A 27,964-nucleotide genomic window follows, 5' to 3' on the forward strand; every position below is an offset into this window, starting at 1 on the left:
CGAGCAAGCTGCGTTCAGATACAAAGTGAAGTGAATTTTCAGCTGGCTTTGACGGCTGCAGTCAAAGCCAGCTGAAAAGCTTCTTTCACCGTAATCAAATTTAAACATTTGTTTTTCCACAATCAAAATTTTAATTCAGTCTAAGGCGGCAATCCCTGTCGGTACAGATGCTTAAAAAGTTGGGACTGCACGCCTGCTTTCCAGTGTGGACATGTGTTGCACTGTGTATTAGCTTTCTAGCAGCAGAACAGCTCCATCCAACGCATGATGTTAAAGCTCCTGTGTTCATGCAAATGCAGGTTTAAGTTAGCTTGTAGGATTTGGAAACTGTGAGAATCTGGGGTATTTGTGGAATGTGTAGTTAATGATGGGCTACTGACAGCAGTGCTGGATCTGAAGCAGAATGGGCCCTCGCAGGGTTAACTGGTGACTGTGGGGCATTTTTGAAAAGGGCCACACACACAGGTGCACAGCCACTTTTAAATGTGCTTTGTTTAACTGGTCAGATTTGTCCTCTGGTCACCTTTGTTTCTGTGTTTGGGTGTCTCAGGAGACTTGACAGAAATGGAGAAATTGAAATGAGACTAAGTACATTAAACTTGCCTTTCCCAACTTGCCTACACACAGGTATCTGGGTCAGTCTCTATGTTAATTATTAACTAGAAGAAGTCTAATCGTGTGTGAGGGGGCGGAAACTGCCAACTTCAGTTGGCTTTAGTCCTGCAATATGTATTAGTGAATGAATGAATGAATGGATCAATGAGCGAATGAATGAATATTTAAAACAACAAATGACAGCCTCAATAGTGATGTCATTTAATATAATATATATATAATATAATTACTTTATTTATTTCCTTGGGGAAATTCATCTCATGATTAGTATTTTTACACACACACACACACACACACACACACACACACCCACACAGGTCTGAGCACACACTGAAACCTAGGAGTGATGTCAGAGCGATGGATCTGTACAGCGCCCTCAGCAGTTAGGGGTTAGGTACCTTGCTCAAAGGCACCTCGGCAGCGCCCCGGAGGTGAACTGGCTCCTCTCCAGCTAGTGTCCAGCTCTGTATTGACTGGTCCGTGCTAGACTTGAACCAGCCACCCTATAGACGGAACTACTGCGTCCCCAAATGGCACGAGAGAGACTACAGGTTACAGTTAGAATTTGTGCTTATAAATAGTTATAAATATAATATAGTAAAAAGTTTTCCATTTTTCTCTTAAAGTTTTCTTAATGAATAGACCAAGTGTTAAAAAATATTGGATAATTCCAATTTTTTATTTTGTAAGCTTCTAAGGTGCCCTTGACGTATCTTTTCGGACCTTTGTGTGAAATACCCCATGACAGTCGGTGGGTCCCGTGCCATTGTTGTGTCAAAGTCTGTTTCCCGGAACTGACCTGTTAGCTGCAATATTTTTCTAAATCAATTCTGGACCCGATCCGACCAATAATAATAATCAAATATACCCAGAGCCAGCTGCTGGCATAGGCGGTACAAGCAAAAAGGGGGGAAAAAATAAATGATAAAATACTGTACTGAACAAGTTCCCTGTTCCCCAGTTAATGCAAACTCAAAGCTTCCTCCATGTTTGTGTTGTCTTGATAAATTCAGTATTATGTCCATTTCCACAGCACAAATTCCATCAGTACAGCAAAGAGTCACATCAGTTGTCCCACTTTTTTCCCCTGAACGATGTTAAGCTACAATGAATGAAACTCAACACTTCTTGCTGAGTTTTCACATTAAAATTCTTGCAGCCTTCCTTTTATATGTAGGCATTTGATGTGAAAAAACATCAGGAAGTGTTGAATTTTGTTGACGGCAGCCTAACTGATCAATTAGGAGTACAGCAAAGAAGAAAGGACTGAAATTAGAGTATGAAAACATTATTTCTGTCAAAAAAGAGAAACTCAGAGCAGCACAGTGTTTAGTATAACAGCTCTGTTGTTCTGATGGAATTAGTGCTGTGGAAATGTACATTATACTAAATTTACCATGTGAGCGTTTGTAGTAGGCTATTGGTGATTCCACCCCCCTCAATGTTTTTGAACCTGGCCTTTATTTGTTCTTGCTGGCCAGACCCCCGTCTATTATTATTTTCATATGAGAATTTAGGGAATGTTCACTTCCATTTGTGCCAGCTCAGACCAACTCATTGGCAGAGGCGCACACTCAGACAAAAGATGGGGTAAATACAGAGTGGTATTTTGCATATACCTGGTTTATGTTAACTAGACTTTAAAGACAAAAATAGGCTTTTCAAATGTGCTTAGATGGAGTAGAACTGTAGAGTATCAATTAACTTACATTTATAGTTTGCACAGGGAACAGGCTAGAATGGATTTTGGTGCCAGCCTGTGCTGCTCCACACCTTTCAACATTTCAACATGCAAATGCACTTTACAACATAGATAAATAGATAATAATAATCTTAATGTTTGAGATATCCCCCAAATTTGATTCTGGGGTTTTAGGGGGTTCTTGGAGTTAGTTAACCAACGGAGACCCACTGTATTTTCAACACTGTTTCAGGCAGAATCTGACTCTGTTAAGGTAAATTAAGTCAAGATAAGATTAAACAAGCTAGGAGTAGGTTAAAGTAGTAGTTTAAATGAATTACTTGTGTTGAAAGTAATAATGGCTTACACTTTAATCTGCTCCTCTTGATTAATTATTGATATATCATACTGTAATAGTGATTCAGCCTGTATGCAGTTCCTAAAAGCTGTCACAGGGTGTGATGTTTTGGATGTTAGATTAACATCATTAGTTAGAAATAGCAATGAATGATTGCAACCATGGCTGAACAGAAAGAGAAAAGAATGCCATCTGCAAAACATTGAATTCCATCAATAGAAACTCCAAAGAAAAAGACCTCACAGTATTAAAGGACATTCAATGACTGACATGTGATCTCTGAGAAGTGCAGTGTAGAAACTCCACTTATCACCAAAGATGAAGATGAAACAAAACAAAACCTGGATCTCAAAGCTTACCACTTGTTATTGACACTGATAACTCGATGTGAAAACCCTCAACATGCTTTGTTTAAATTCCTGCCTCCTCCTGCACTGCTGTTGCACTTCCAACAGAAATGTTGTATGTTGTCCTTGTATTACTAATTCAACGTAGATTTAAGATGGGCAAGAATTTTATACCATGCGTCCCTTTGAAGCCTTATTGATTGGCCTTTAGTAGAAAGAACATGTGCGTACTCTAGCCTACATACTGTTTGTGTGTATACATGCAGAACTGGAGCGTGTGTTCGCATCGTTTGCGTCCAGCACGCTGACACCTGGAATGTTTTCTCTAATGAATAACATTTTCCTCTCTGTCTCTGCATTCCTGCCATAGTGCTGTATACAGGAGGGAGACGCCCCAGGGTGTCTTTACCTGTGACTCTTTGTGTATCTGCTTTGTGTGCATGTGTGTGTATGTTACATTGCCACGTGCTACACTCTAATCACACACTGGTAAACCAGCTGGTGTCAAACAACATCTGTGCAACTGGCTTTACTTCAAGTCACACTCAAGCATCTCAACCTTGCATTTTATTTTACATTCAGCAGTCTTGCACAAAGAACACAGTAACTATGTTTGTTTCAAAAGATTCCCACCAGGTTCACCATTTTACCAGACAGCTAAATTCTCAGTATAGAATAGCACCCCTAAATTAAGGCTGACTGCCTGTAAAAAATGGCTGGTAACTTACCAATACTTAACTGGTGGTTGTTGTTACAATATGTTCCCACTTTGGCTTTACCCCAGTACCTCAGCCATTTTAGTTGGAACCAGTGTTATTGTTTAAAGTGTCTTTGCCTGCATTTCACAGCAAAAATATAGTTTTTCCTCTTACTGGCTGTCTTGAAAAGTCTTGAAAATAAGTTACAAGATTGCAAGGAATGAAAGTACACTACCTAAAGTAATTCCAGTTTGGAAGTGCCTTGCTGCTGCAATCAGATCCGTGCAAATACACATTCTGCCGTTCTCCATGCTAGTCGGGGCAGGTGAAAACCAAGTAAAGGATATGTTTCCTACGGCCCACACAGAGAGGGGAATGAACACTACTGTCATGTCTCAGATGTCAGAAGCATCTTGAAATCTTTGAAAAATGAGGCTTTCACATGTAAGTGTGTGCCTAGATGATGGCTTTGCCTTGTAATTATCAACACAAACAACATTGGTTTCTGTTTCAGCAGTGTCTGACAGATTAGAGAAAGCCATTAGACAGAGATCTTTTGTGAATGGCATACAATATAGTAGCGACATTCCATGCATGTGTGGTCTATTTCAAGACAGAACACAAGCTCAGTCACTAATAAAACTGAGGGTAAATTATGACTACTGAGTAGTACATACCTAGACAGAGTGTCGGGAGAGAATGTCATAACACATCTGGATGTTATGACCAGTGTGATAAACTGTAATAATACAGAGCAAGGGTAGCTCAAAAGTTGATGGCTGAGATGAAACCTTACTTAACAACAAAACAAATTTGGAGTCACAAATCAAAATGAAATCATTAATGTGGTAACCAGCAGTATGCTAGTTTCTCTCATTTTGGCGACATCTTTGGTGAATTTATTTTGGCTTTTTCATAAAAATTAATTTAGTGTTGTGCTAAATTTTCCCCCCTTAAAATATGTTTTATCCTGATAGTTTCCTATTCTTAAAGAAAAAACCATCAAATCAGAAACATCAATTAGTTCTACTCGTCATTAGGGTATATATTATTATACTTGCAATTTATTAACTCTTTTTTTTTTTACTTTGTAGTGACAAAAACGAGGGCACATACCAAAATGAGAAAGATAAACTTTGATGGAGTATTAGGGTCACTTTTAGAAAACTTAATTCAAAAATGAAGCCTTAATATGTTGAGGATGAAGACAAATTTACAAGAAAAAGTCTTAATATTTTTAGATTATTTTCATAATATATAATCTGAAAAACATTATATTGGAGACACAAACTTTTGCACAGTACTGCACAGTACCAGCAACTTGAAATGCATTCTTGTAAATCTGTAACAAGAAGATGTGAAAAGAATGTTGTAATGGATTACAAATCAAAGTTGAACCACAGCTGTATTTCAACCTTCCTGAACTCCCAAGACTGCTGGGAACTTGACTGAGTCTTGGTTGAGTTTCTTATTTCTAGTTACAGTCCAAAGTCAGATGAAATACCAAAACTGTTGTTTTTTGTTCATGGCAGGAAGATTTCCATGTATTTCATGGTGCCTATTATAGGGCAGGTTATTTGACTAGTGAGTGAACCCATTGCGTAATGTCATACCTGTAAAGTGAGTTACAGCTCTTAGTCAGTTATGTTTCTGTGTTCTTGAAGAGGTTGTTTGAGTAGAGGGGTAGGACCGCTGGGCGTTATTGTTGTTATTACAGCTTTAATAAAGACACACACAGACATATTTATAGTTTTCTACTTCTCAGAGAATTTGTTTATTAAGAAAATTTGTTCTTTTTGCATCCTTGAGTTTCTGTATTGCAGCCCTGGCTTGTGTTTTATGTTTGGCCAGGGTGTGTTTGATCTTTATCTACAGTTCATAGGTTTGCCTTCTAACCCATTTATGTGCAATTCTGCATGTGCACACCTGCCTACAGAATGTGTGAATATGTGTCTCATTTTACTGTAATCCTTCTTTAAATTTGCTATATATTATATACATGCAGTAACAATAGCATTACAGGTTGATTGTGTGCTGTATTTTCTGGCAGGTTTATCAGTAGAATTGCTAACGATGTCAGTCAGCCATTGTTAATGCCTCACAGGAATTCAGAAAATCTGCCTCTGTTAAATCTTTTACTTGAACTGGAGCCAAGAGATTTATACACACATAGACATTTTGTGTGTGTGTGTGTGTGTGTGTGTGTGTGTGTGTGTGTACAGAAGAATTTTGGCCTTTTACATAAAATTATTTTCAGTATTTCATTTTGTTGTACAAAATAGAATTCTCGCACACTAGAATCTGCACACTAAATATATTCATTATTTAAGTTTTTGGTTTTTGAGCGCAGTTTTGCATATTATCATGAAAAATAATCTATTTTATTCCAAAATCATCAAATGGTACAGATAGTGGGATGATGTATTTTGTTAATGAATTAATTAATTACTTTGTTGCATTACTTAACACTATAAAACTAGATCAGAATGACTGAAAAAAGTGTTTAAAAGGCTAAATCATACCCACTTATTTGAACCACAGCCTACACTCCACAGGCTCAGATCATCTCTTATAACTGCTTAAGGATTCACCACTCTTTGTATATAGGAGGGGCCCAAAGCTGCTAAATAAACTTGTTAGAGCTAATATGCTGCCTGACCCCAAACAGACTTTGTTAACACCTATAAGATGGAAACTACCCCTGTGGCAACTGCAGAGTGTCACAATACAACAAAAGAAAAAACTTTTTTGCCATTCAAGAACAAGTAAAAGATTTTCAATCATTGGTGTTATCACATGTGGCACAAAGACTGTTTTTATGTTGAAATGTCTTTCAACATTTATCACTGAGAAGATTGATACGTTTATCTATTTAAACTATGGTAATATGAGGTATGACGGCATTTTCCTGATGTTTTTCATTGCATCATTGTTTTATGGAGCATGCAATTGCCCGTATGTTTAAATGTGTGTTTCCCTTTTCATTGTCTCATATGTTACATTTGTTGTCCTCCATATTTGTAGCCCACACATGCCATGGGGCTACGATACCCTTCAATGTGATCTTGTCACAGATGTTTTGCATTGGGGATAATTACTTGAATGTATATACACCTAATAACCCATTTACACAAGATGCAGAAAATGTGTAAATGCATTTGTCTCTCCAAGATGCATACATGTTTATTCATCCCAAGTGTAATTAGCCTGTCAGTAAGCGCTCTGAAAATAACTTCTCACAGTGCCTGTCCCCATTATGACGGCAGCTGAAGTTACTCTGAAATTAAACCAAATCACGGAATTAGCCGTTGTCTCCCTCTCTCCAGTAATTTAAACACATATAATCAGTCAGGAAGTTAGATTCTAATCATTCCAGTTGGGCAAAAATTGTGGGAACATAAGACTGAGCACCAGAGCATGCATGCTCAGGTAAATTTTACTTGATAAACAAAAGATCACAAATCACTAAATTAGCTCCATATATATATATATATATATAGTTATAATCAGCTGAGAAACACAAAATTCTTGCGACAAATAATGAGTGTTTAAGAGAGTCATCTATTTAATGCATATACGCAGGTCTTTTTAAGAGCGTGCTTATGATTCCATCTAAAACCATCTGTGTCTTTCCAATCATGCCTCAACATGTTGCTGCTCTCAATATGGTTTCATGTTCATTCAACTGCTGTATGTCACAGACTCTGGTGGTTGGTTTGTAAGCTCACTGTCAATAAATGGTTAAACCTTGATGTAAATATCCTGACTGAACTGTCTCTACCCTGTCTTAATGACTTTCTGAATTTTGTTGTAAAATTGGTCCATCAACATAGATTTTCTGTTCTGTTTAGCTTTACCATAATTTACCTCATTGTCTCCCCCCCTCTTACTCTCTCTCTCTCTCTCTCTCTCTCTCTCTCTCTCTCTCTCTCTCTCTCACATAACCCTGATGAGATCTGTTATTCAGAATCAGTGATGCAGAGAAAGTGTTTACATGGGTGAGGGAGAGAGTTTGAGGGAACAGGACCAGAACATTTTAGAGAGTTATAATTAATGTGCTTCTTCTTAAACACCTAAGTCCATTAAGGCAATTACTTTCTTAGATGTCAGGCAGTGTCTAAAAAGTTATATCACAACATTGATTTTACTATTTATAATCCACCATGCTTTGTGCAGCCAGACATGCTGTCTATGAGTCTACTTCCTCTTCTTTCTGCTATGCTGTGTAAAACCAGGCGTTCACCACAAAGTGCATATATATATACATACATATACATATATACACACCCCTCAGTTGTTGCTACACCTGTGAAGCTTTGCGTTTTCGCAAGCTACTGTAGGTTGTAAGCTAATTAGCTGGACATGCTAACAATTGTAGCTTACATTAGAGCAGATAAACACACTGTTTCCCAACATTCCTTACAATTTTGCTCTTGTGTTTTTAGTTTTGGAAACAAAGACACCACCCTCTAAGCTTAAATGCTAAGTATTGCTCTTACTACAGCCCCCTGCACCTTGCTTCAGCATGTGGGGAAATACAAAGCCTGCCCTGCCTGCCAAGTATGATTGCACAATTGCTGTGCAGGGGAAGTTTAGCAAATGGTCAAGTGCAGTAACTCCGATATGACATGAATGCGGCATAAGCGGCATGTGTCTTTTTGTGTGTTGAATTGAAATGGAGTGGACCACGCACAACTGCCACAGTGCCAGCCAGAAGCGCACCCATTCTTATTAATACATAGAGTCTGATCACATCACGTAAATACCAACATGGCTTCATCCAGCGCAAAAGTCTAATTAGCCAATAAATAACTAAAAACACAGGGGTACTGGGCCTTTAAAGCATGCTCCATTTTTGTGTGCCAGTAATGTCAAGAATACTGTGGATTCTTATGATTCTTGAATCAAGGGAAATTTAGTTTGAAACAAATTAAGTTATCAACCCCCCTACGTATTATTACAAATTTCTGAATTAAATGACTTATTATGATGAGATGTTCTGACTATGTGCACTTCGATTAGTAGATTAATTATTGTTTCTACCCTCCATCCCCTCCACTTCCAGCTCTCAGTGTGTTTGGACAGGAGCTCCCATCAGGCCCTCATGGCTGCACGGAGGGAAGCTGTTACCCTGCAACAGGAAACCTTCTAATTGGACGGGCTGTCAACCTATCCGCCACCTCTACTTGCGGCCTGGACAGGCCGGAGCACTACTGCATTGTCAGCCATCTGCAGGTAAGGACACACATGAACACACAGTCAAGGTCAAATATAAAGCTTCAGATTTGAGCTCTGAGTGTAAAAATGGGAGCAATGGGTAATGATGGTTGATTTTCCATTCATACCTTATCCATACCCGCTAATGACAGGCTAATCATGCACATTATTCTTTTCCTTCATGTGCACCCTGTATCGCAGTAGATGCTGTGATTCAAATGGATTTTTCACAGTTGGCATTTTCAGTCAGTTTTCACTGCTTCTAAAAGTTTCTCATTCAACTAAACTCTTAACACCATCTCTCCGCACCCCACTGCACCCCCTTTACAATACCTGACATCCTATAGTCAATGCAAAGAGAAATGGGATGGTTTGTTTGTTCTCTCTTTGATGCATTCATCCATCTTCATCCTTCAGTCTCCACTCTTCCATCTTCATTTGTTCATCTGTCTGTTTGTTTGTAGCTGGGTTTCCATGAGCAAGACCCCCCACTGCTACCCAGCCTTTCAATATCAGGCCCCAGGTGTAGACACAGAAGTCAGCCAAACCTTAGTCACACACACACACTCTCCCTCCATCTCTCTCTCTCTCTCTCTCTCTGCATCTCTTTCTCTGTCAATGTCATAACTGCGCTCTTTTTACCTTGAGGCGCTCTCTTTGACTTTTCTCTTTTTACTGTCTCCATTTTTGCCATTTCCATGATTTCTGGCTTCTTTCCTTAACAACATCATTCTCAGGCTGGTGACACACCACAACACCACAACTAGTCTGAGACAGTTGGACACTTTAGTGAATGGAAGTTTTTGACTGTAGTGTAAATCACTCAGTGAAAGTTGACCACAAGAAAGGACATCCAGAAAGCACACTTGATGAGAGCTCTAGTTTTTAAAGTTTTAAAACGTGGCCAATGTGATTTCAGATTTTGGTTCATTTTTGTTCTCAGTCTTTACTTCATCAACATTTTTCTGTCACTGATTGAGACAATTTGCCACAAACGTCACACCGCTTCTTCTCAGAGTCATAACTCAAACACACAGACATTATACACACACTGCTACAATCCGCTGATCTCACTCTTTACAGTGAGGGTTACTGAGGCCCAGAGAGGGTGTAGAGAGGGTACACAGAGGTGTAGATAGTTTAAAGTTTGATGTTCCGATTTTCAGTGAGATTCATCTTCAATAACCTTTCATCAGATTTTACCAGATTTGTTGTGCAGTGCAGGATAAAATGGACTGATGTTCCACGCGTTTTATTTTTGCCACATGATTCAATATTGAAGCCTGGGACTCTGAAAATCTTGCCCAACTTCACCGTAGATGGTAAAATGATGAATATGAATTTAGGGACCGTGTTAAAAGTACATGCAAATTGTCCAGGAGAGCTTTTCAGATTTTCGTTAATAGACTTCTCATTTTTTTCATAGACACTTCAAACCAACTTAACATTTATCTGGGCCTCCTCCCCATTATATACACAAGCTTCAGTGTGAAAATTCATGCAAACTAGACCAATACTATTCTGACTATTTAAATCCTCCTGTTCTGGTTCCACTGTTCATTTCCACCTAGACGACTAACAGTTACACAGCTTTTATTTAGACTCTTACTTTTTTGAAGTTGGAGTTCAAGCACAAATCATTCTTTGCTATTTGATTCATTTAAGTACATGGTTAACACATTATCTTGAAGCTAAACTTACACATTGATGTATGAGGAGTATAAATGGCAGCAGAGAACTATTTAACATAGAGAATGAAGCCATAATTTCTATCAACTTCCGCTGTAGGCCCTGTCCACTTCCTGCATAAATCTAAATACAGATATTTTTGTGAAATAAACAGATACAGCTATAGATACAGATAGTAGCTTTTCGTTACACCCCTAGTTCACACCTGTGTGAAGCGAGACAAAATGCTGTTACAGTCTCTCCTTCACCTTCAGTATGCCGCTCTTGTTTTAATTTCTGCCCTACATGATACGACTCCTGACATGTTCACCATCAAGTTGACATTCACCTCTCTTGCATCTGTACACTCCATGCATTTCCGTGCATCTACATGTATGTGCCTGCACTTCTATTGCATCAGGGCAAGAATATTCAACAGTGTCAACTTCCAGGTGAACATGATTGACATTGTCTTATTGGTGAGAGGCCCTCTACTAGAGTAACGTGCAGGATATGGTGACAACCTGTCAAACCATAAATCCAGGTGCTTTCCAGAAGCTACTTTAGAGGCCCACACCAAACATTTATCTCTCAGCCTTTAAATGTCCAGAAGTTCATCAATCATTTGTGTTTGACGTAGGGTCTCCTGGTTTGGTTATTTTGTTCCTTGTGAGATCGGAATGCATAGTGCGTTTAGGGAGCTGCTGCCAAGCCAATTGTGTTGAAGACCTTTAAAGGGGTACTGGTTTGGCCCTTAGACCCACCTGGTAGAGCAAAACAAAAACTTTAACTTTAGCTCTTAGACAAGCTCCCATGGCAAGAGAGAGGAACAAGAAAAGTGAAGAAGAAGATGGGAAAACAGGGAATGAGAAAAGGTCGATGACAGGAGACATGGAGGCAATAGAGAAAATAGCGAAAAGTGTGGCAGGAAATTGAGAAGGGAAGGGAAATATCAGTTTCAGAGTTGTAACTGAGCTGGAAAGGAAACTGAATGAGGTAGGTGGGGTGTGCTTTTTTTTTTTTAAAGCCACCATCGTAGTGTGACAAAGAAGTGTTTTCAAATCCAACATCAGACTTACATCAGTGTATTGTTGGAGCAGAAAGCCTTATAGCTGAGCTGACCAGGCTTGACTAATGGGAGATAAATAAGAGCCAGAGGAGGGAGGGAGGGTCTTAAAGCCACACAAGTTTACCCCGAGCACCAACTGAAGTTTTACAGTGTCCTTGAAAGAGGAGAAAGAGATGAATTTAAACTTTCTGAACAGAATTTAAAGGCTTTTTGGATAACTACTTTGTTTTTTGCTACATCTACTCCTTTAGAAATACCTGAAATCTTGCTCTTGGACCTTAATTCCTGTAAGCACTATGAAGGTGCAGCGCATACTCAGTGCTTTTACAGAAAGGCTCTCTGATGATGGCACAGCATTGCATTAGGATGGATGGGCTTCTGTGCAGAAAGGAATGCCCTTTTCAGTAGCTGGGGTCTGAGATGAGGGTTTGGGCAGATTTCTGCTGGGATTAGGGAGGGTAGGTGAAGAAGGCATGCATGCATGTAAAAACACACACATTCACTTACATGTACAAGTGGGCATGTGTGTACATGTGGTCACGCACATATACATACATCCACACACACACACACACATCACTTCCAGCACGCTTTAGGCATTTCTTTTCACTTCTCAGCTGAGTCTCTTTAACAGCCATGTTGTTGTTAGCAGCTTAATCACCCTTGACAACAACCTAATTAAGAAACGCTGCCCTGGAATCCACTGTTTCTCTGTGCCAACTTACCCTCCTCTGCCTGTTTAGCCATCTTTCCCCCTCCCTGCTCCCCTCTTTATGGCTCCCTCTCAAATGCACCCCTTTTTACCCTCTGTCAGCATCTCCCTCGCTCTCTGCCAGCCCCCTTCTTTGTCCTTCACCCCTGCTGTGCTGTTTGAGACCCCTCTCCACCACATACCCACTTCTCTCACCTGCACCTTCCTTTCTCTAACCACCCTCTCTAACTTCTAGTACACCCCTTCATTCAAGCCCCTGCGCTTGGCCTTGGTCCCCACATTCTTGTATCTTTCCCATGCCCTCTGACTTCAAGCTCTTCCTCCCCTTCTTCTGCCTCGTCAATGTCAGCTTTTCACCAGCTAACTGCATTTTCCCTTCATTCTTTCTTCATCTTCCTCTTCCGTTCATGTCAGTGCCTCACTGTGCCCTTATTGCATTTCTCATCATTGATGCTGCAGATGCAACAGTCATGTTAGTCTGTAGACCCTCTGGATACCCACTAGCATGAGGTTTTGATATTTGTGCTGTCTTTTGTTGACTCTCTATTGTTGAATTGTTGCATATTTCTTTTATCCCTTTACAAATTACTGTAGTCGACTGAGATCCTGTTGAAGATTATAGATTGTTAGCCACAATAGTGGCGTGGCGCTAGGAATGGCAATGTCGGTTGGTCAGTTGGTCCACCATTTTGGCCCAGACTGAAAAATCTTAGCAAAAAGTTTGCCATAAAAGTTTGTACAGACGTTCATGTCCATATTAGGATGACATGTAAGAACTTTGATGATCCTCTGACTTTTCATCTAGCGCCATCATCAGGTCAAAATTAGTAGTTTTCTAGTACTTTGGTTTATAACCAAATACTGGCAAAAACAATGGCATTCCCATTAGACACGGCTGTACTTAGTGTTTAGTGCTAATTAGTAAATGTTAGCATGCTAAACCTGGTAAATATTATTATGTTGACATTGTCACTGTGAGCATGTTAGCATGCTGATGTTAGCATTTAGCTTAAAGCACCGCTGTGCGTAATTGCAGCCTCACAGAGTGGCTGTAGACTCTAAGTCTTGTTTTTTGCCCTTTATTCTTATCCTCACACTTGCCTCCATCTCTCCCACTGTCTTTCTTTCTCTCATATGCCTCCTCTTTTCTTCCCCCTCTCTTACTCCTTGCTTTCTTTTCTTTGCCGTCGACCCGTTCTTCCTTTTTAATCTTGACCCAGTGGAGACACAATCCAGTCCCCTCTGGCTTTTGTCCCATTCACACTGGTATTGGCACACATTACCCACATTATTTCAGCTTGACAGATGAAAGCCCTAATCTGAGGAAACAGCTCTATCACAGGAGCTTGACTGACACTGTACAAGACACAACCTGTGTAGACAAAATGAATATAAGCAATAACTTACTGATTGATCCATTTCACAGTACACTGTAGGTGTTTGTAAAGAATTACAGCAAGTTGTTTTAATTGTTTTCCATGTAGTGTAACATCCACAGGTGGTTTGTTACACAGCTGGTTCATTCTTTTGCGATTTTTAAGTAAAATAAAAAAAACTCAGCTAATTGTTTTTATCACAACTCTAATTATTTCTTCATAATCATATCTAAAACATCTGAGCAAAGCTTTCTGAGTCAGCAACTTTCTCCAAGAGTAAATGTGTGTTTTCTGCCTCGACAGGAGTCAGACAAGTGTTTCGAGTGTAACTCCCAGCATCACTATGACCCGTACCGCCACAGAAACAGCCACCGCATCGAAAATGTGATCTACCTCATGGACAGCAATGGAGACAACACCTGGTGGCAGTCTGTCAACGGTGTGTGTGTGTGTGTGTGTGTGTGTGTGTCTGCATCTGTGTTGTGTATTTACTCTATAACAGTACACAAGAACATGATCAGTGTGTTCATTGTGCTGATTGCCTCTGTCCTCCTACATCTATGAGAGTATATGTGTGCGAGGAATATGTTTATTCTTCTTGTTGTTTTGTTGAGAGTTAAATCCTGATGGTAAAGAACTTGTACATTTTACAGGGATTTTACAAAATCATTAACTGTAAGTCGTAGAAAAGGTTTCAGTCGTAGTCATCTGGACACTGTTTTCAGAATCAAGACGTTTCAGCTCCCATCCAGAAGTCATTCTCAATTGTGATTCATTCATTCATTCATTCTACGACTGAAACCTTTTCTACGATGGAACACTCCTGGACGAATGAGGGACTACACCGTCTTATTAACTGTAAGTCTATATCCAAATACTTGAGAATGCTGTTGAGATGCAGTGATATAAGGTAAAGAGAAAAAGTACCTTTTTACTGCAGTGTAAATCTATGTCCTCATAGGAGTAATATCGGAAGACTTTGATATTTCTTGAAGGAGAGACAAAAATGCAAAGAAAGATGGTAAAGGTCTCCTCCAGTCACTTAGTCAAGCAGACAGTGACTTTAGGAGACGAGACTTGTACATCTTGTGTTGTTATGAGAGTTATTTCCTCCACAGGACAGGAGAGTGTCAGCATCAGACTAAACCTGGAGGCCGAATTCCACTTCACACATCTCATCATGAAGTTCAAGGTATGCGCACTTTTTTGCATGTACTATATGGGGGGTGCCAGTGTGTAAGTGAAAAGGTGACAATACTGTATGTGCTTAAGCATGTCAGGGTGCATACTTGACTAGGTCTTTGTTGTGTACATTGAACTTTGATGGCTGCATTCCATCATCCTACTGTTAGTAAAGAAAACATGAAACAAAAGGTCCAGATCCATCAGTCTGACAAGAAGCTGTCATCTGATCACAAATGTCACAGATATTTCTCATATAGCCTATAACTTATTGATTGATGTGACCTGTATTATATTCATACATAAAATACAAGCCACACTATAATCCCCACGTGCTATTTAAAAAAGAAAATCACCACATAACACCAAAAACCCAAGGAGCTGATAGTTGATTTTAGGAAAAAGGAGGCAAAGACACACACCCCTGTCTACCTCAGTGGAGCTGAGGTGGCACAGGTGAATAGTTTTAGGTTCCTGGGAATCAGCATCACAGAGAACCTGACATGGTCCTCTCACATCTCCAGTCTGGTCAAGAAAACTCAGAAACGGCTGTATTTCTTAAGGAAACTTAAGAAGGCAAAATTCCTGTGCCAAGTTCTTGTTAACTTTTACAGAGGAGCAATAGAAAGCATCCTGACTGGAAACAACACATGGGATGTGCACGGCCCAGAACCGGAGGGCTCTGCAGCGGGTGATTAAAACCGCTCAGAAGATCATTGGTACCCATCTACCAAGCATCAGTGATATCAGTGAAGTGAGGTGCCTGCGCAGAGCCCAAAGGATACTAAAAGACAGTACCCACCACAGCCACAGCCTGTTCACCCTGCTGCCGTCTGACAAGAGATACAGAAGTATCCACTGTCGTACTGCCAGACTACAGAGCAGCTTCTTCCCTCAGGCTGTGAGACTGCACTGCACCATGTAAAATAGTTTTCATTTCTATGACTTATTATTTCTATGACTTACTATTTATTCACTGATCTACTGTATATACTTTTTTTTTTGAGTAGCATAAAGGGAACTACAAAACAGAATCTCATTATACAACCCTGCGTTGTAAAAATGATCAATAAATCTATCTTGTATCTTGTAAATACTTGGAGCAGATGACGCTTAAAAGAACTGAATTCACTATCTCTCTTTTCATCCTCAGACTTTCCGACCTGCAGCTATGATCATCGAGCGTTCAGCTGATTTCGGCCGCACATGGCGCCCCTACCGCTACTTTGCCTCAAACTGTACCAAGACGTTTCCCAGCATCCCCGCCAACGGCCTGCACCACATAAACGACATCATCTGCGAGGAACGCTACTCCGATATCGAACCCTCCACTTATGGAGAGGTAAGAAGTAGAAGAAGTGCTGGTAGCAGTAATAGTAGAGACCTGTTAGACTGGAGGACAGAGTGTCCTGTTCAGAGTGAAAACATAAGGCTGGCAATATTCTAAATTTTTGTTGTTGTTAACAAACAAATCCCATAAAAAGTCTCTCAATACCTTCTGACTTCCCTACAATGTCTGTGGCACCCAAACCCATTGGTTCCTACTGAAGGCCTAAATGCTTAAAAACAGGTTACAAATATGTAGTATTATTTTTGTAAAAGGCTAAATAAGTTTGTAAATCTGCTGGTCACTGTAGTTTTTACAAAGTTTTTTGTTGGGTACTATTTTCATCGGCGGATTGATCCACATTTGATGCTTTAGTAGTGAGTATTTGGGGCAGCAGGACAGTGTATGTGGGATTGAGTCACAATAAACTACAGTGTGTGTGATCATGGTAATGAATGTCACTCAGTGCAACAGTGTGGCTCAGTGATGTGTTTTTAATAGTTTTTGGACAACAATGGAGCTCTATGGCACAGAGGAAGAAGATATATCAGGCTTTGGATACACACACAATACTTGTTTGTAGGATACATTCATTGGTGTGTTTTTTTGAATGGGATTTGTTGACAATGAGAAAAATATAGAATGTCATCAGACTTATCCTTTTAGGTGCAATTGAGGATTCTTGAAGGGTAACTTGTATTAAGATAACAAGGAAGAATAGATGAGATGAACACACAGGGGAATTGCCACGAGCAACCGTGATATGATTTCATGCTGTGGATGGTGCAAGTAGTTTCTCACACAACAGCAGGACAAGGTAAAAGGAGTTTGTTGTCTTGCTGAGAAGTTGGAGGTGTGCAGCCTGTCACCTGCAGCTCTTCATCAAACAGCGCACTGTGGCTGCTCCTTCTTGTTCCATTACTCTCTGCAATATTTCAAACTGATCTCCTGATGAGAAATTTCCAATTTTTTGATGAAGGATTGCTGTTAGTGCTAACCTTGGCAACAAACACATTGCGTTTCCTGTGACTTCACAAAAAAAAAGTTTTGTCAGTTGAACTCCTTTAATGTGAAGCAGCAGCAGTAGTAATCATTGGGTTAGCATTCAGCTCTGATGTGGCCCATCAGTGAGATCAAATTACAAACAGTAACACTAGATTACATGTCCTACATGATTACATGTCAGATCATAAATAGTATCAAAAATGGGGTTTGATTTAATGAAAATATTAAGGATTATAACTTTAAAGAATAATTTGTATGAAGAATGCTGTCTTCATAGGAGGAATAGGTGACTTCACCACAAAACAAACAGAAGTGTAAATATGTATCTAAAATAAATGATTTTCATAAAAAGTTTGAAGATAGTAAGGGAATGTGACTTTGATTTGTTCATAGTAATTGTTGTATTCACCAATTTATTAATTTAAGCTGAAATAACTTTTTTTCAGCTCAGATCTGCTTTGTAAATGTGTTCATTTTACACAGTAGGCCTGTTTTGGTTAACATATGTTGTTTTAGCTGGACATGATCTTCTTCGATCCTCTCTTTCTCTAGCTGAAAAGTTCTGTTCTGTATTTAAGGTCATTTATAAAGTTTTGGATCCCGCCATTCATGTGAAAGACCCCTACAGCTTGGACATTCAAGGTCAGTGAAGACTTTTAACTCTGAATATGAACCACTAACTAAGAAGTATTGTACAGTAAATGTGAAACCTCTATTTCAGACACTGAAATTCATTTTGTATTCTGACAAACTTCTGCTGCAGATAAAAGCTCAAGGTTTTTCCTTCTCTGCCTGCCATCTGAATTGAACTTCAGCACACTACTTCACACTGTCCTCTCATTACTTTTCTTCAGAAATCTTCAGCGACCTTTACATCTATAATTATATACTGTTTGAATATATAACTTTGGGCATTTAGGTAATATTATAAGTTGAAACAAAATGCTTCTTACAATACTTCTTTTAAAGAAAAATATGCTATATTACTTTTTTGAGTAATGAGGCTAATATACACTTTAACACTCGTCATTCAAAAAATGTTTGCATGCTAATGAAATTTCAGTTTTGTCATGAAATGGGTTAATACACAACTCAAACCTAATTCATCTTTTTTTCTCCTTTACAGAACTTCTGCGTATCACCAACCTGCGTATCAACTTCACCAAGCTTAACACTCTGGGAGACGACCTGCTGGACCGACGCTCTGATGTCCTGCAGAAATATTACTACGCCATTTATGAGCTGGTGGTCAGAGGGAGCTGCTTCTGTTACGGACACGCCTCAGAGTGCGCCCCAGTGCCAGGGGTCGGTGCCCGGGAGAACGGCATGGTGAGCTAGTGGACTTTATCACGAGAAAAATGTTTTATTTGTCATTTATAAATTACAATCCTGTTTTCTGTAATCACCACCACATGTGTTGTGGGACTAAACAGAAAGAACAAAAAGAGCAGAAAGCAGTTTGTTTGAAAATAAACCTCAGTTTGTCTAATTGGTTCAGTCCACATTATTATTGACAATGCCTACATTAACCTTTTTGCTTATCATTTTGCTACTTTGTGATTGGCCAGATCCATGGTCGCTGTGTATGCAAACATAATACAGAGGGCCTGAACTGCGAGCGCTGCCGAAATTTCCACAATGACCTGCCATGGAGACCAGCGGAGTCGGAGAACCCACACAGCTGCAGAGGTGGTTTTTACGAGACCATTGCTGCACACTAACACACACACACACATACAGAGAGTCGGCTGCTGGCATGGGCAGTACAGGCAAATGCTCAGGGCGCCACGGTGCCCTAGGGGAGAACAGGGGGAGACAGAAAAATACAACGTAATGGATCATACAAATTGAGGAGGCAAATGCACCCTTCATTTTGTCAATTGATTATGTTTACTTGCGTTTCCGTCTGCTCGGAACACCTAACCAACAGTTTTTAGAGACTTGTTGGCTAAGGCAAACCTTTGTACTATGAGCAATGATTTGCTCATAGTATTTACAATAGTGGCATTGTTGTGCATATGTAAATGTATCCTGACATGACTAACTGAAGGCAACCTTTTAATCAACTAATTTAAAAAAAAAATCAACAGATGGTAATAATGGAAACATGTTTTTAGATGTAGCCCTAATTGTTTTCTAAAATAACTTTGTGCCCACCATAACCACACTGACAGGAGATTCAGTCTCCCCTGAAATCTAAATTCAACATAATCTGCCCTCGAAAGCATATTTGAGTAAAAATACATATGGAATGCTATGTCTTAAGATTTGAAGTTCAGTATCGTAATCTTCCAGATATTGATATACTGCTAATGTACTGCTGTATCTTAATCTTAAGGGTACTGTAACTTTTTACTTCCTGTAGAAGAGCAGTTTACTTCAGAAAAGCCGTCCTGGAGTTTCTCCATGGCTCTTTAAACTGTCTGCTACTTTTAAAGTGTTAAGGAGGATGAGAGGAGCTGATGTGATGTGATTGGTAACTCACTGCTTTTGAGGAAATTGTGGTTACCTCTTATAGTCAAGGTAATGTTTGTGTGCGTGTATTTAGTCTTTATTTGTTAAATTTCTTGCTTGTTTCTCCAGAGTGTAACTGTAACGGCCACTCAAACCAATGTCACTTTGACATGGCGGTGTATTTGGCAACGGGCAACATCAGCGGAGGAGTGTGTGATGACTGTCTGCACAACACCATGGGACGCCACTGTGACATGTGTAAACCCTTCTTCTACCAAGACCCTATTAGGGATATCAGGGACCCACGGGTTTGTGTTGGTGAGTCATTTGTTCTTTTGAACAAAATGTTTCCTGCCATGATGTGGAATTGTCCACTCAGAACTTCAATAAATGGCATCTAAATTAAGTCCAGTAAAGTACAAGTGCAGTTATCTCTGCAGGTGTACTTAATTTATCTCAGCTGTATTATAGTGTATTATATTTTGATTTGCTTAGTACTTCTATTCCTGTGTGCACTGACGTGATAGTGAGCAGCTGTAACGAAAGAGTTTCCCCTCGGGGATCAATAAAGTATTTCTGATTCTGATTCTGATCTCAAGGATGTTCTTATTTGTGCCATTAACTGAACACTCAACCTGGTTTCAAGTTAGGAAAATGTCTGAAATCCTTGAGACTGCATTCAAAACAAATGAAGTTATCTCATGTCTTTAACAGAGTGTTTCATTTAGTTTTAAGTCGTAGAAAAGGTTTCAGTCGTAGTCATCTGGACACTGTTTTCAGAATCAAGACGTTTTGGCTCCCATCCGGAAGTCATTCTCAATTGTGAAAAAATTGGACGGGAACTAGAAATTTAAGCTACTCTGAGTTACATAAGCCCTGCCCTCAGGAAGGAATCTGCCTGAGTATCTGTTAATAGCTAGTTTCACCTGAAACTGACCTAATAGTTTCCAAGATGGCCCAGTAATCAGTAATCAGGCCTATTGACTACGACTGAAACCTTTTCTACGATAGAACACTCCTGGACGAATGAGGGACTACACCGTCTTATTTAGCTTTAAGGTTACAAGAGTTTAAAATGAATCTAACACTAAATGTGGTAAAGTGAACACCTTAACCAATAACACTTTACTACACAAAGATGTAACAAAACAACGAAAGCACAAGCATTACATGACTGTAATGTGTTTTGACAAGTGTGATTAATAAGAATGATTTACATTATGTATTTCAAGAGTTTTATGACAACCATTTTTAAGTGTCTGTTTGCAGATCTCATGTGCGTCATGAAGCTAAAACCTTCTTAAAATGATTTCCTCATTACTCTTTTCTTCCCTGTCTATTCAAGTTTCCCATTTATGTCCTTTTGTTTTTGCCCCTCATTCTTTTTACCCCCTTACTTACGCTCTCCATCTGACTGCTGACCGCTAGCTTGTGACTGTGACCCAGTCGGATCACTGGAGGGAGGAGTGTGTGACAGTCACACCGACCTGAACATGGGGATGATCGCAGGACAGTGTCGCTGCAAAGCCAACGTCAAAGGCACGCGCTGCGACGACTGCAAGGAAGGTTATTACGGACTCAGCCAGAACGACCCACTGGGTTGTCAGCGTACGTATGTGTGTGTTTGTCTGCCGCTGAAAACGCTTTCTTGTTTGAAAAGAGGTGAAAATGGATTTCTGGGGTTTTGGAATATGAAACCACATAATCTGCATTTAAGATCTGTAAATAGCCACTATCTTATTCTTTCTTTCTGTGTGTGTGTGTTTGTGTCTCCATCAGCTTGCAACTGTGACCCTCGTGGCATCATCAGGATGGGAGCTCCTTGCGACCAGATCAGTGGGGACTGCTCCTGCAAAAGATATGTCACTGGTCGCTACTGCAACCAGTGTCTGGTTAGTAACAATTTTTCTTCTTATAAAATCTGATGTTAATTGTCGGTTTCATATAAAAAGATCATGCACATGGCTGTTGATTAGCATTCAATTGACTTGAACTGTTTTACCTTGTCACACCAGCAAATTAATGACTCAGTTTTGAAGTGGAGGTTTTCTTTTCATCAGCCAAGGATAGCAAATGAATATCTTGGTGGCATTGATAAAGAAGCATATAACATAGTAAGACCTTCAGACACAGTGCAGAATGTAAGAACTACACACTAGACATGTCACTCTGCATCCTGGTTTTAAAGTGTATTTTCATCCCTGTAGCCTGAATACTGGGGGCTCAGTAACGACCTGGCCGGCTGCAGACCATGTGACTGTGACTTCGGTGGAGCCTTCAACAACAGGTACAGTATAGATTTTCCAAATTTGAAATATCTTTACCTTTAAAGATATGCCCAATCCAGCCCACATTCCCTGTCTCTTTTCAGCTGTTACTATCAAATAATAATATCAAGGCAAAAAGCCCAAAATATAATCTTACAGAAAAAATAATAATAAAAAATATGCATTTCAGAAAGATATGTCTTGTAAGAATGGTTTATTCAGGTGCAAAAAATACATATTGTCCAATTCAATGAACTGTGAAGTGAGGCTGTGACTGTTCCTGAGTGAAGACCACAAAGAGAGAAAGAAGAAAAGGTTAAGATCAGTTATATATGGCATTTAAAGTTTGCCTCTGCCTGTCACTTAAGGTGCATGATGGAGAACGGCCAGTGTGACTGCAGGAGGCATCTAATTGGCCGACAGTGTTCAGAGGTTCAGCCTGGGTATTTCTGTGCTCCGCTGGACTACTACAAATACGAGGCTGAAGATGCCACTGGACACTCCCCCGGTGATTCTGCTCTGCCGGTGAGCACATTATTATGGTTCCGTGTACCTCACTAATTCACATTTCAGGTCACTATAATTCGTATAATAGACCTCCATCAAAAGAGAGTAAGTGGCTGCGCTCTCTAATATATTCTCCACTCTTAGAGATGATACCCGCTTTCTCACATTCTTTACTCTCTCTGTTTCATTCACCACCCTGCACCCACCTCCGTCCTCTCCACTCTAAGGAGACCCCCTGCCCCCTCCACTTCCCCATTCAGCTCTTTGGGCAAGCTCAGGCATTCTGCACTTACAACATCATTGCAACAGGAATGTGGGGGAAAAAAGGCAAGTATTGCCTTATGAATGTAATGACAAAAAAAGGCAACAGTGCAAGACAATAAGCAAGAGGAGATGCGTCTTTGACACTTTGTTGTCTTTGGGGCGTGAACACGGCGTGCTTAACTGACTCTGGAGGGAAACTGAGTGTACATAGCGAAGGACAAAAAAGAGGTACAGAATATGCAGGATAGTCAAAGTACTGCATTTCTGTGCAGAATTCAAACTCCACAGCTGAAGTGACCCGTAAAAACACCAGACAGCAGCACAGATACCAAGCTGTCACAACTAATTATTGCTGCACGGCACACACACTTAACAACACATACAACACACACAGAGCAAAACACACTCTCAGCCTCACATTCTTTGTTTCTCTCTGTCACACTCCGGCAATTTCAGCACAGCATGGCTCTTTCTGCTCTGTGTCGTCATTTTCACTTTGGGAACAAGAACGCTGTGCAGGATTAACCCCTGTAGGTTGTAAGTGTTGTAAAAACCTCTATGTATGATCGACACAAGCCTGAACCCCCTCCTGTTCTCTCCTCTCCTCTCCTCTCCTCTCCTCTCCTCTTCTCTCCTCTCCTCTCAGGGCAAAGTTCGTCCTCAGGCAGAGACTGATTGTGTTCAACACCTCAGCAACCAACTGAGGAGGCACCGGCGTCACCGTCGCATTACCAACTCGCAGCAACATCGGGCAGCACTGAGACGTATCCGCCAGCTTCAACAAACAGTAGGATATTTGCTTTTATTGATTCACTGATTTAGTTTACGGGTTGACAAGACACACAATAATCCAAGAGTTTGCATGTTAAAGTGAGAACACAGTTCCATGTTTTTGGAAATAAGTGCTCTCACTTATGGCATCTTTGCGGCCATTGGACAAAATGGTTGGTTTGTGACCCCTAAAATATATCTACTCGTGACCCCTCTTCACAGCTTATGGCCTTGTATGTGGGCAGAGATTTTTTCCTTTTTGGATTTGTCTCATTTCAAGGACAGTTTGAGGAGGGGGAAATCCAGTATTTCACTTATTTTAAGGATTGTTAGAGGCTTGAAGAAGTGACAATATCCAGTATATCACTGTAATATTGGATAATTTGACCTCTTTGGGCCTTGAACAGTTATTGAGAAGTTTAGAGGAGAAATCACTCTTTCATGGAATTGCTAACAACTCAAGACATCTGAAACGTGACAAGGGGAAGTTTTGGGAACCACTGGTTTAATTTTTAACATTGTATTTATAAAATTATCAGTAGTTTTCTTGTTTAAAATTGTAATATGTAACTAGTAACTATAGCTGTCAGAAAAATTTAGTTGAGTTAAAAGTGCAATATTTGCGGAGGTAGAGAGTAACAGAATGGAAATACTCAAGTAAAGTACAAGCATTTCAAAAGTGCACTTAAGTACAGTACTTAAGTGTACTTAGTTACTTAGTTTCCACCAAAACCGAGTCAAGAACTCAACAAATTACATGAAAAGATGCAAACTGGAAAAAGAGAAGAGTGTGTATGTGTGTGTTTGTCTTGAGACAGAAGAGATCGCAGTTATTTATCACCATTAATTATTCATCGTCTGAAAACCTGCACTTCAATTAACAAAACCTTGCCTTCATTTTCACACTGAACTTATTAATCTTACAGTATAAATTAAAGCTTTTAAAGCTTTTAAGCTAAAATAGACGTTGAAAGTCACTACATCAAGTTTAATTACTGCAATTGTACAATCCAAAGTGGTGATCAAAATGTTTATACGATTATTTAAGTAGCTCTAAGGGGAAAACAGAGCTTGTGTAAGTATAGTATAAAGTAGAAATGGGAATAGTTCAAAAAGAAAATGATTCTTTGGTGATCTGTCTTTCTCTCTCAGCCAGATGTGAGGACCGTTCATAGAGAGCACACTCCCAGCCACATGGTGTCATGGACAGGACCGGGTTTTGCCCGCGTCAAAGATGGTGCCGGCCTGGTGTTCACTATCGACAACATCCCCTACGCCATGGAGTACGACATCATGATCCGCTACGAACCTGAGGTGTGTGAGTGTGTGGACCATGACCTACAAGATTGATGTAAAACTCAATTAATGAAGATCTTTTGAACTAAGTATTAGTATAAGTATAAGTGTGTGTGTGTGTGTGTGTGTGTGTGTGTAGTCCACAGAGGACTGGGAGGCTATAGTTAGTATTACATCTGTACTGCTGCCATCCAGTCTCCGGTGTGGAAACCTCCTACCAACTGAACAGCTCTACACAGTGACCCTGCCGCACCGCAACAGGTACCAAAACTTGTATATATGTAAGTGTGTTTGTGTGTGAGAGGGGCCACTGTAGCCAGTATGTTTGCTCAAGTCACTAAAGGATTTGTTCAAGTATCCCTGGTCTTGTGTTTTTTTGTAGCTCAGAAAGAATTTCATCATTACATTGTTGTCCCTTAAACCTGCCCCGGCTTGTATACTCTGTATGAGTCAGGCCTGTATTTATATTCACATTTCACTGTACCCTGCGGTATTTTTTGCTATTGATTCACTGATAGGAGGGCAAACATACCAGAAGGCCTGTGTAAGAATCAGGTATAGTGATACAAAAGGAAGGCAGCAGCTTTGTTTACTGAAGTTCAGAGTGGAAAAATCTGAATACTTGTTGAAGACGAGCAGAGATGTATATCCAAGCCCATACAATCATTTTTATCTGTCCAATACTTTGGTTTATGACAAAACTAATGATATTCCAATCAGCTGTATGCTGCACTTAGTGCTAATTGACTAATATTTACATGCTAGCACGCTGAACTAACATGGCGAACATGGTAAACACTATACCTGCTAAACAACAGCATGTTAACATTGTCATTGTGAGCATGTTAGCATGCTGACATTAGCATTTAGCTCAAAGTACAGCCTCACAGAGCCGCTAGCATGGCTTTAGACTCTTGTTACTGTGCAGTGCACGCAGACTAGCTCTCTGATCAAAAGAATATTTTGCCAAGTTTCCCTGCCATATTTTAGCGTTTAGTATATCATGTTTTGTTTTTTTTTCTGAGCTCAAACCACAGTTTGTAAGAAGAGTTGTTAACACTCGGTACAGTGTTGATCCTCAACTAAAGAAAATAATATTTGTAGGAGACTAAACACACTATAATGACTTGATAGTAAGATGATAATCAACTTGAAATGATCTAAATAAGCAAATAAAGAATATTTTTGTTACATAATTCATCATATTTTTTTGCATTATACATTTTCATTTTTCATCTCTGAGTTACATTTACATTTGACTGTTCTCGTGTTGCAGACTCAAATTCAATGGTTACAGCGCGACATTTACCTCATGTCAATCTCTTGACATGAAAAGCTTATTTCACTGTTGCAAAGTCAACACATTAGACAGATTACTGCAGATCAGACTACAGTGTTAATTAAGTGTTAATTATCCCTTTATCCCTGTAGAGAAATCAAGGAAGCAAAAATAGAATATAGGATAAGAACAGGGAAAGCCTAACACTAAGACTGTTTAGTTTCAACCTGCTGAAAAGCCTTTCAGTGTCTGAACTCATCTGGAACTAAGAGGTCAGGCCCTGCCCGGATCTGGCGTTCTCAGCAGACCGTAGCTTGCCTTTCCGTTCTCTACTGTGGTTGGTCCATCAGCCAAAACCAATTAAAAAAGTGAGCCCAAAACACAGACAGAGGGGTGGAAGCTAAACGCAGGTAGAGAGTGGATGGAGTCGTCCCTGGTGAACAGTAGTTGCTCTAGAAACAAACATCAAGTTAGGCATGGAAGTAGGAAATAGCCTGGCACCAAAATGCCATAAAGACAACAGATACCAATTAGAAAATGTGTTTAAATTGTCATTAAACACAAGAAACTATTTTATTATTTATTAACTATTTTATTATTATTCTATCCTTGTGTTTTTCCATTTCTTATTGTGTTTGTGGACTTTTTGTAGCAGTAATAACAAAGAGATGGACAATTGGTGATTTAGTGTTTAATTTTGCAAAATCAAAAAAGATATTCTATTTCTTCCTGTGTTTGTAGAACTTTTTCTATTTCTTCTTGTGTTTGTAGAACTTTTTCTATTTCTTCTTGTATTTGTGGGACATTTTTCAATTTATTTTTGTGTTTGTAGAACTTTTTCTATTTTTTTATTGTGTTTGTGTCAAAAAAGTCTTTGTCCAACCAAGTGTTTGCAAAACAAAGGAAAATATCTCTACCTTAAGAGTGTATTGTTCGCTCTTTCTTCCTACTGTATAAAATGCTCTAAATTGATCGGCTCTATGTGGGATAAGTACATATAAAATATATCACAAATACTGACATGACATGACAAGAATTTTTACTTACCTGACAGAGTCATTCAGTTTTAATAGCAGACAAAAAAATTCAATTTCATTGCAAGCCGTGTGAGTGAGATCTAGTACTTGTCATTTAGTAGGGCCTCACGAATATCGCCTCTTTCCACAGAAAGTGAATATACAATAGGTGAGGAGACGTCACCTATCGCGTGTTAAGCACATTAGTGGAAAGAAACAGGGAGGAAGAGTGGAAAAGAAAGAGAGAGAAAATAGAGAGGAGAAGAGTCAGACAAACTATGGCATGTAAATATGTATGCATTTATCTATTTAAGTGCTTTTGTGTGCATTGTATTTTCCAGATACATCCAGATGCCCAGGCCATTCTGTTTCGAGCCCAGTAATCGTTATGTAGTTGCAATCAGGTTCCAGCGCCACGGGGTCTCACACAGACATCTTACCGCCTTCATTCTTATTGACTCGGTGAGCTACCCTCATTATCCACCTCTGTTTGAAAAGTAGCAGTAGTTTTGGAAACTGAGATCACCATGGCTTTAATAAGTAGTCTGCTTTGGCTATGGCTCCATCAGTGTAGCTCTCATGATTAGAAGAAAAAAATCCAACATTAAACAATGTCCAAGGTTAAACTGATTTCAGGAGAAGTGGCCACATCTGCATGTTGCTTAGGGCTTCACACCGTGAGGTTTCCCCCTAGTGGTGGGAAAATACAAATACAAATGTTGAATTTACCTAGGCTTGGGATTAGCTTTTAAATAAGTGAATATACGTCCTTTTAAAACACCTTTAAAGAAATTCTAAGTAATTTATTTAAACAAGAAACAGATTTTGGCAGTGCAGTATTTAACTGTCCTCCTT

At 39.6% G+C, this 27,964-nt stretch overlaps 1 protein-coding gene across 3 annotated transcripts in view; it reads left to right on the plus strand.

The window, feature by feature from the left end:
* The window catches only part of lamb2l (laminin, beta 2-like), a 62,980-nt gene that overhangs the window by 20,923 nt on the left and 14,093 nt on the right, over nucleotides 1-27,964 (plus strand). For all 3 annotated transcript variants that reach the window (XM_044211462.1, XM_044211464.1, XM_044211463.1), the window contains 16 exons: nucleotides 8,765-8,934; nucleotides 14,045-14,180; nucleotides 14,860-14,933; nucleotides 16,077-16,265; nucleotides 17,834-17,897; nucleotides 18,382-18,584; nucleotides 18,824-18,944; nucleotides 19,839-20,027; nucleotides 21,138-21,317; nucleotides 21,489-21,601; nucleotides 21,917-21,996; nucleotides 22,345-22,501; nucleotides 23,394-23,534; nucleotides 24,671-24,832; nucleotides 24,954-25,075; nucleotides 27,451-27,571. In XM_044211462.1, coding sequence (XP_044067397.1) covers nucleotides 8,765-8,934; nucleotides 14,045-14,180; nucleotides 14,860-14,933; nucleotides 16,077-16,265; nucleotides 17,834-17,897; nucleotides 18,382-18,584; nucleotides 18,824-18,944; nucleotides 19,839-20,027; nucleotides 21,138-21,317; nucleotides 21,489-21,601; nucleotides 21,917-21,996; nucleotides 22,345-22,501; nucleotides 23,394-23,534; nucleotides 24,671-24,832; nucleotides 24,954-25,075; nucleotides 27,451-27,571 — 2,222 coding nt within the window. The remainder of the gene's footprint in view (nucleotides 1-8,764; nucleotides 8,935-14,044; nucleotides 14,181-14,859; nucleotides 14,934-16,076; nucleotides 16,266-17,833; nucleotides 17,898-18,381; nucleotides 18,585-18,823; nucleotides 18,945-19,838; nucleotides 20,028-21,137; nucleotides 21,318-21,488; nucleotides 21,602-21,916; nucleotides 21,997-22,344; nucleotides 22,502-23,393; nucleotides 23,535-24,670; nucleotides 24,833-24,953; nucleotides 25,076-27,450; nucleotides 27,572-27,964) is intronic.

This window comes from Siniperca chuatsi, linkage group LG10 (genome assembly GCF_020085105.1).
Source record: "Siniperca chuatsi isolate FFG_IHB_CAS linkage group LG10, ASM2008510v1, whole genome shotgun sequence".
Classification (NCBI taxonomy): domain Eukaryota; kingdom Metazoa; phylum Chordata; class Actinopteri; order Centrarchiformes; family Sinipercidae; genus Siniperca; species Siniperca chuatsi.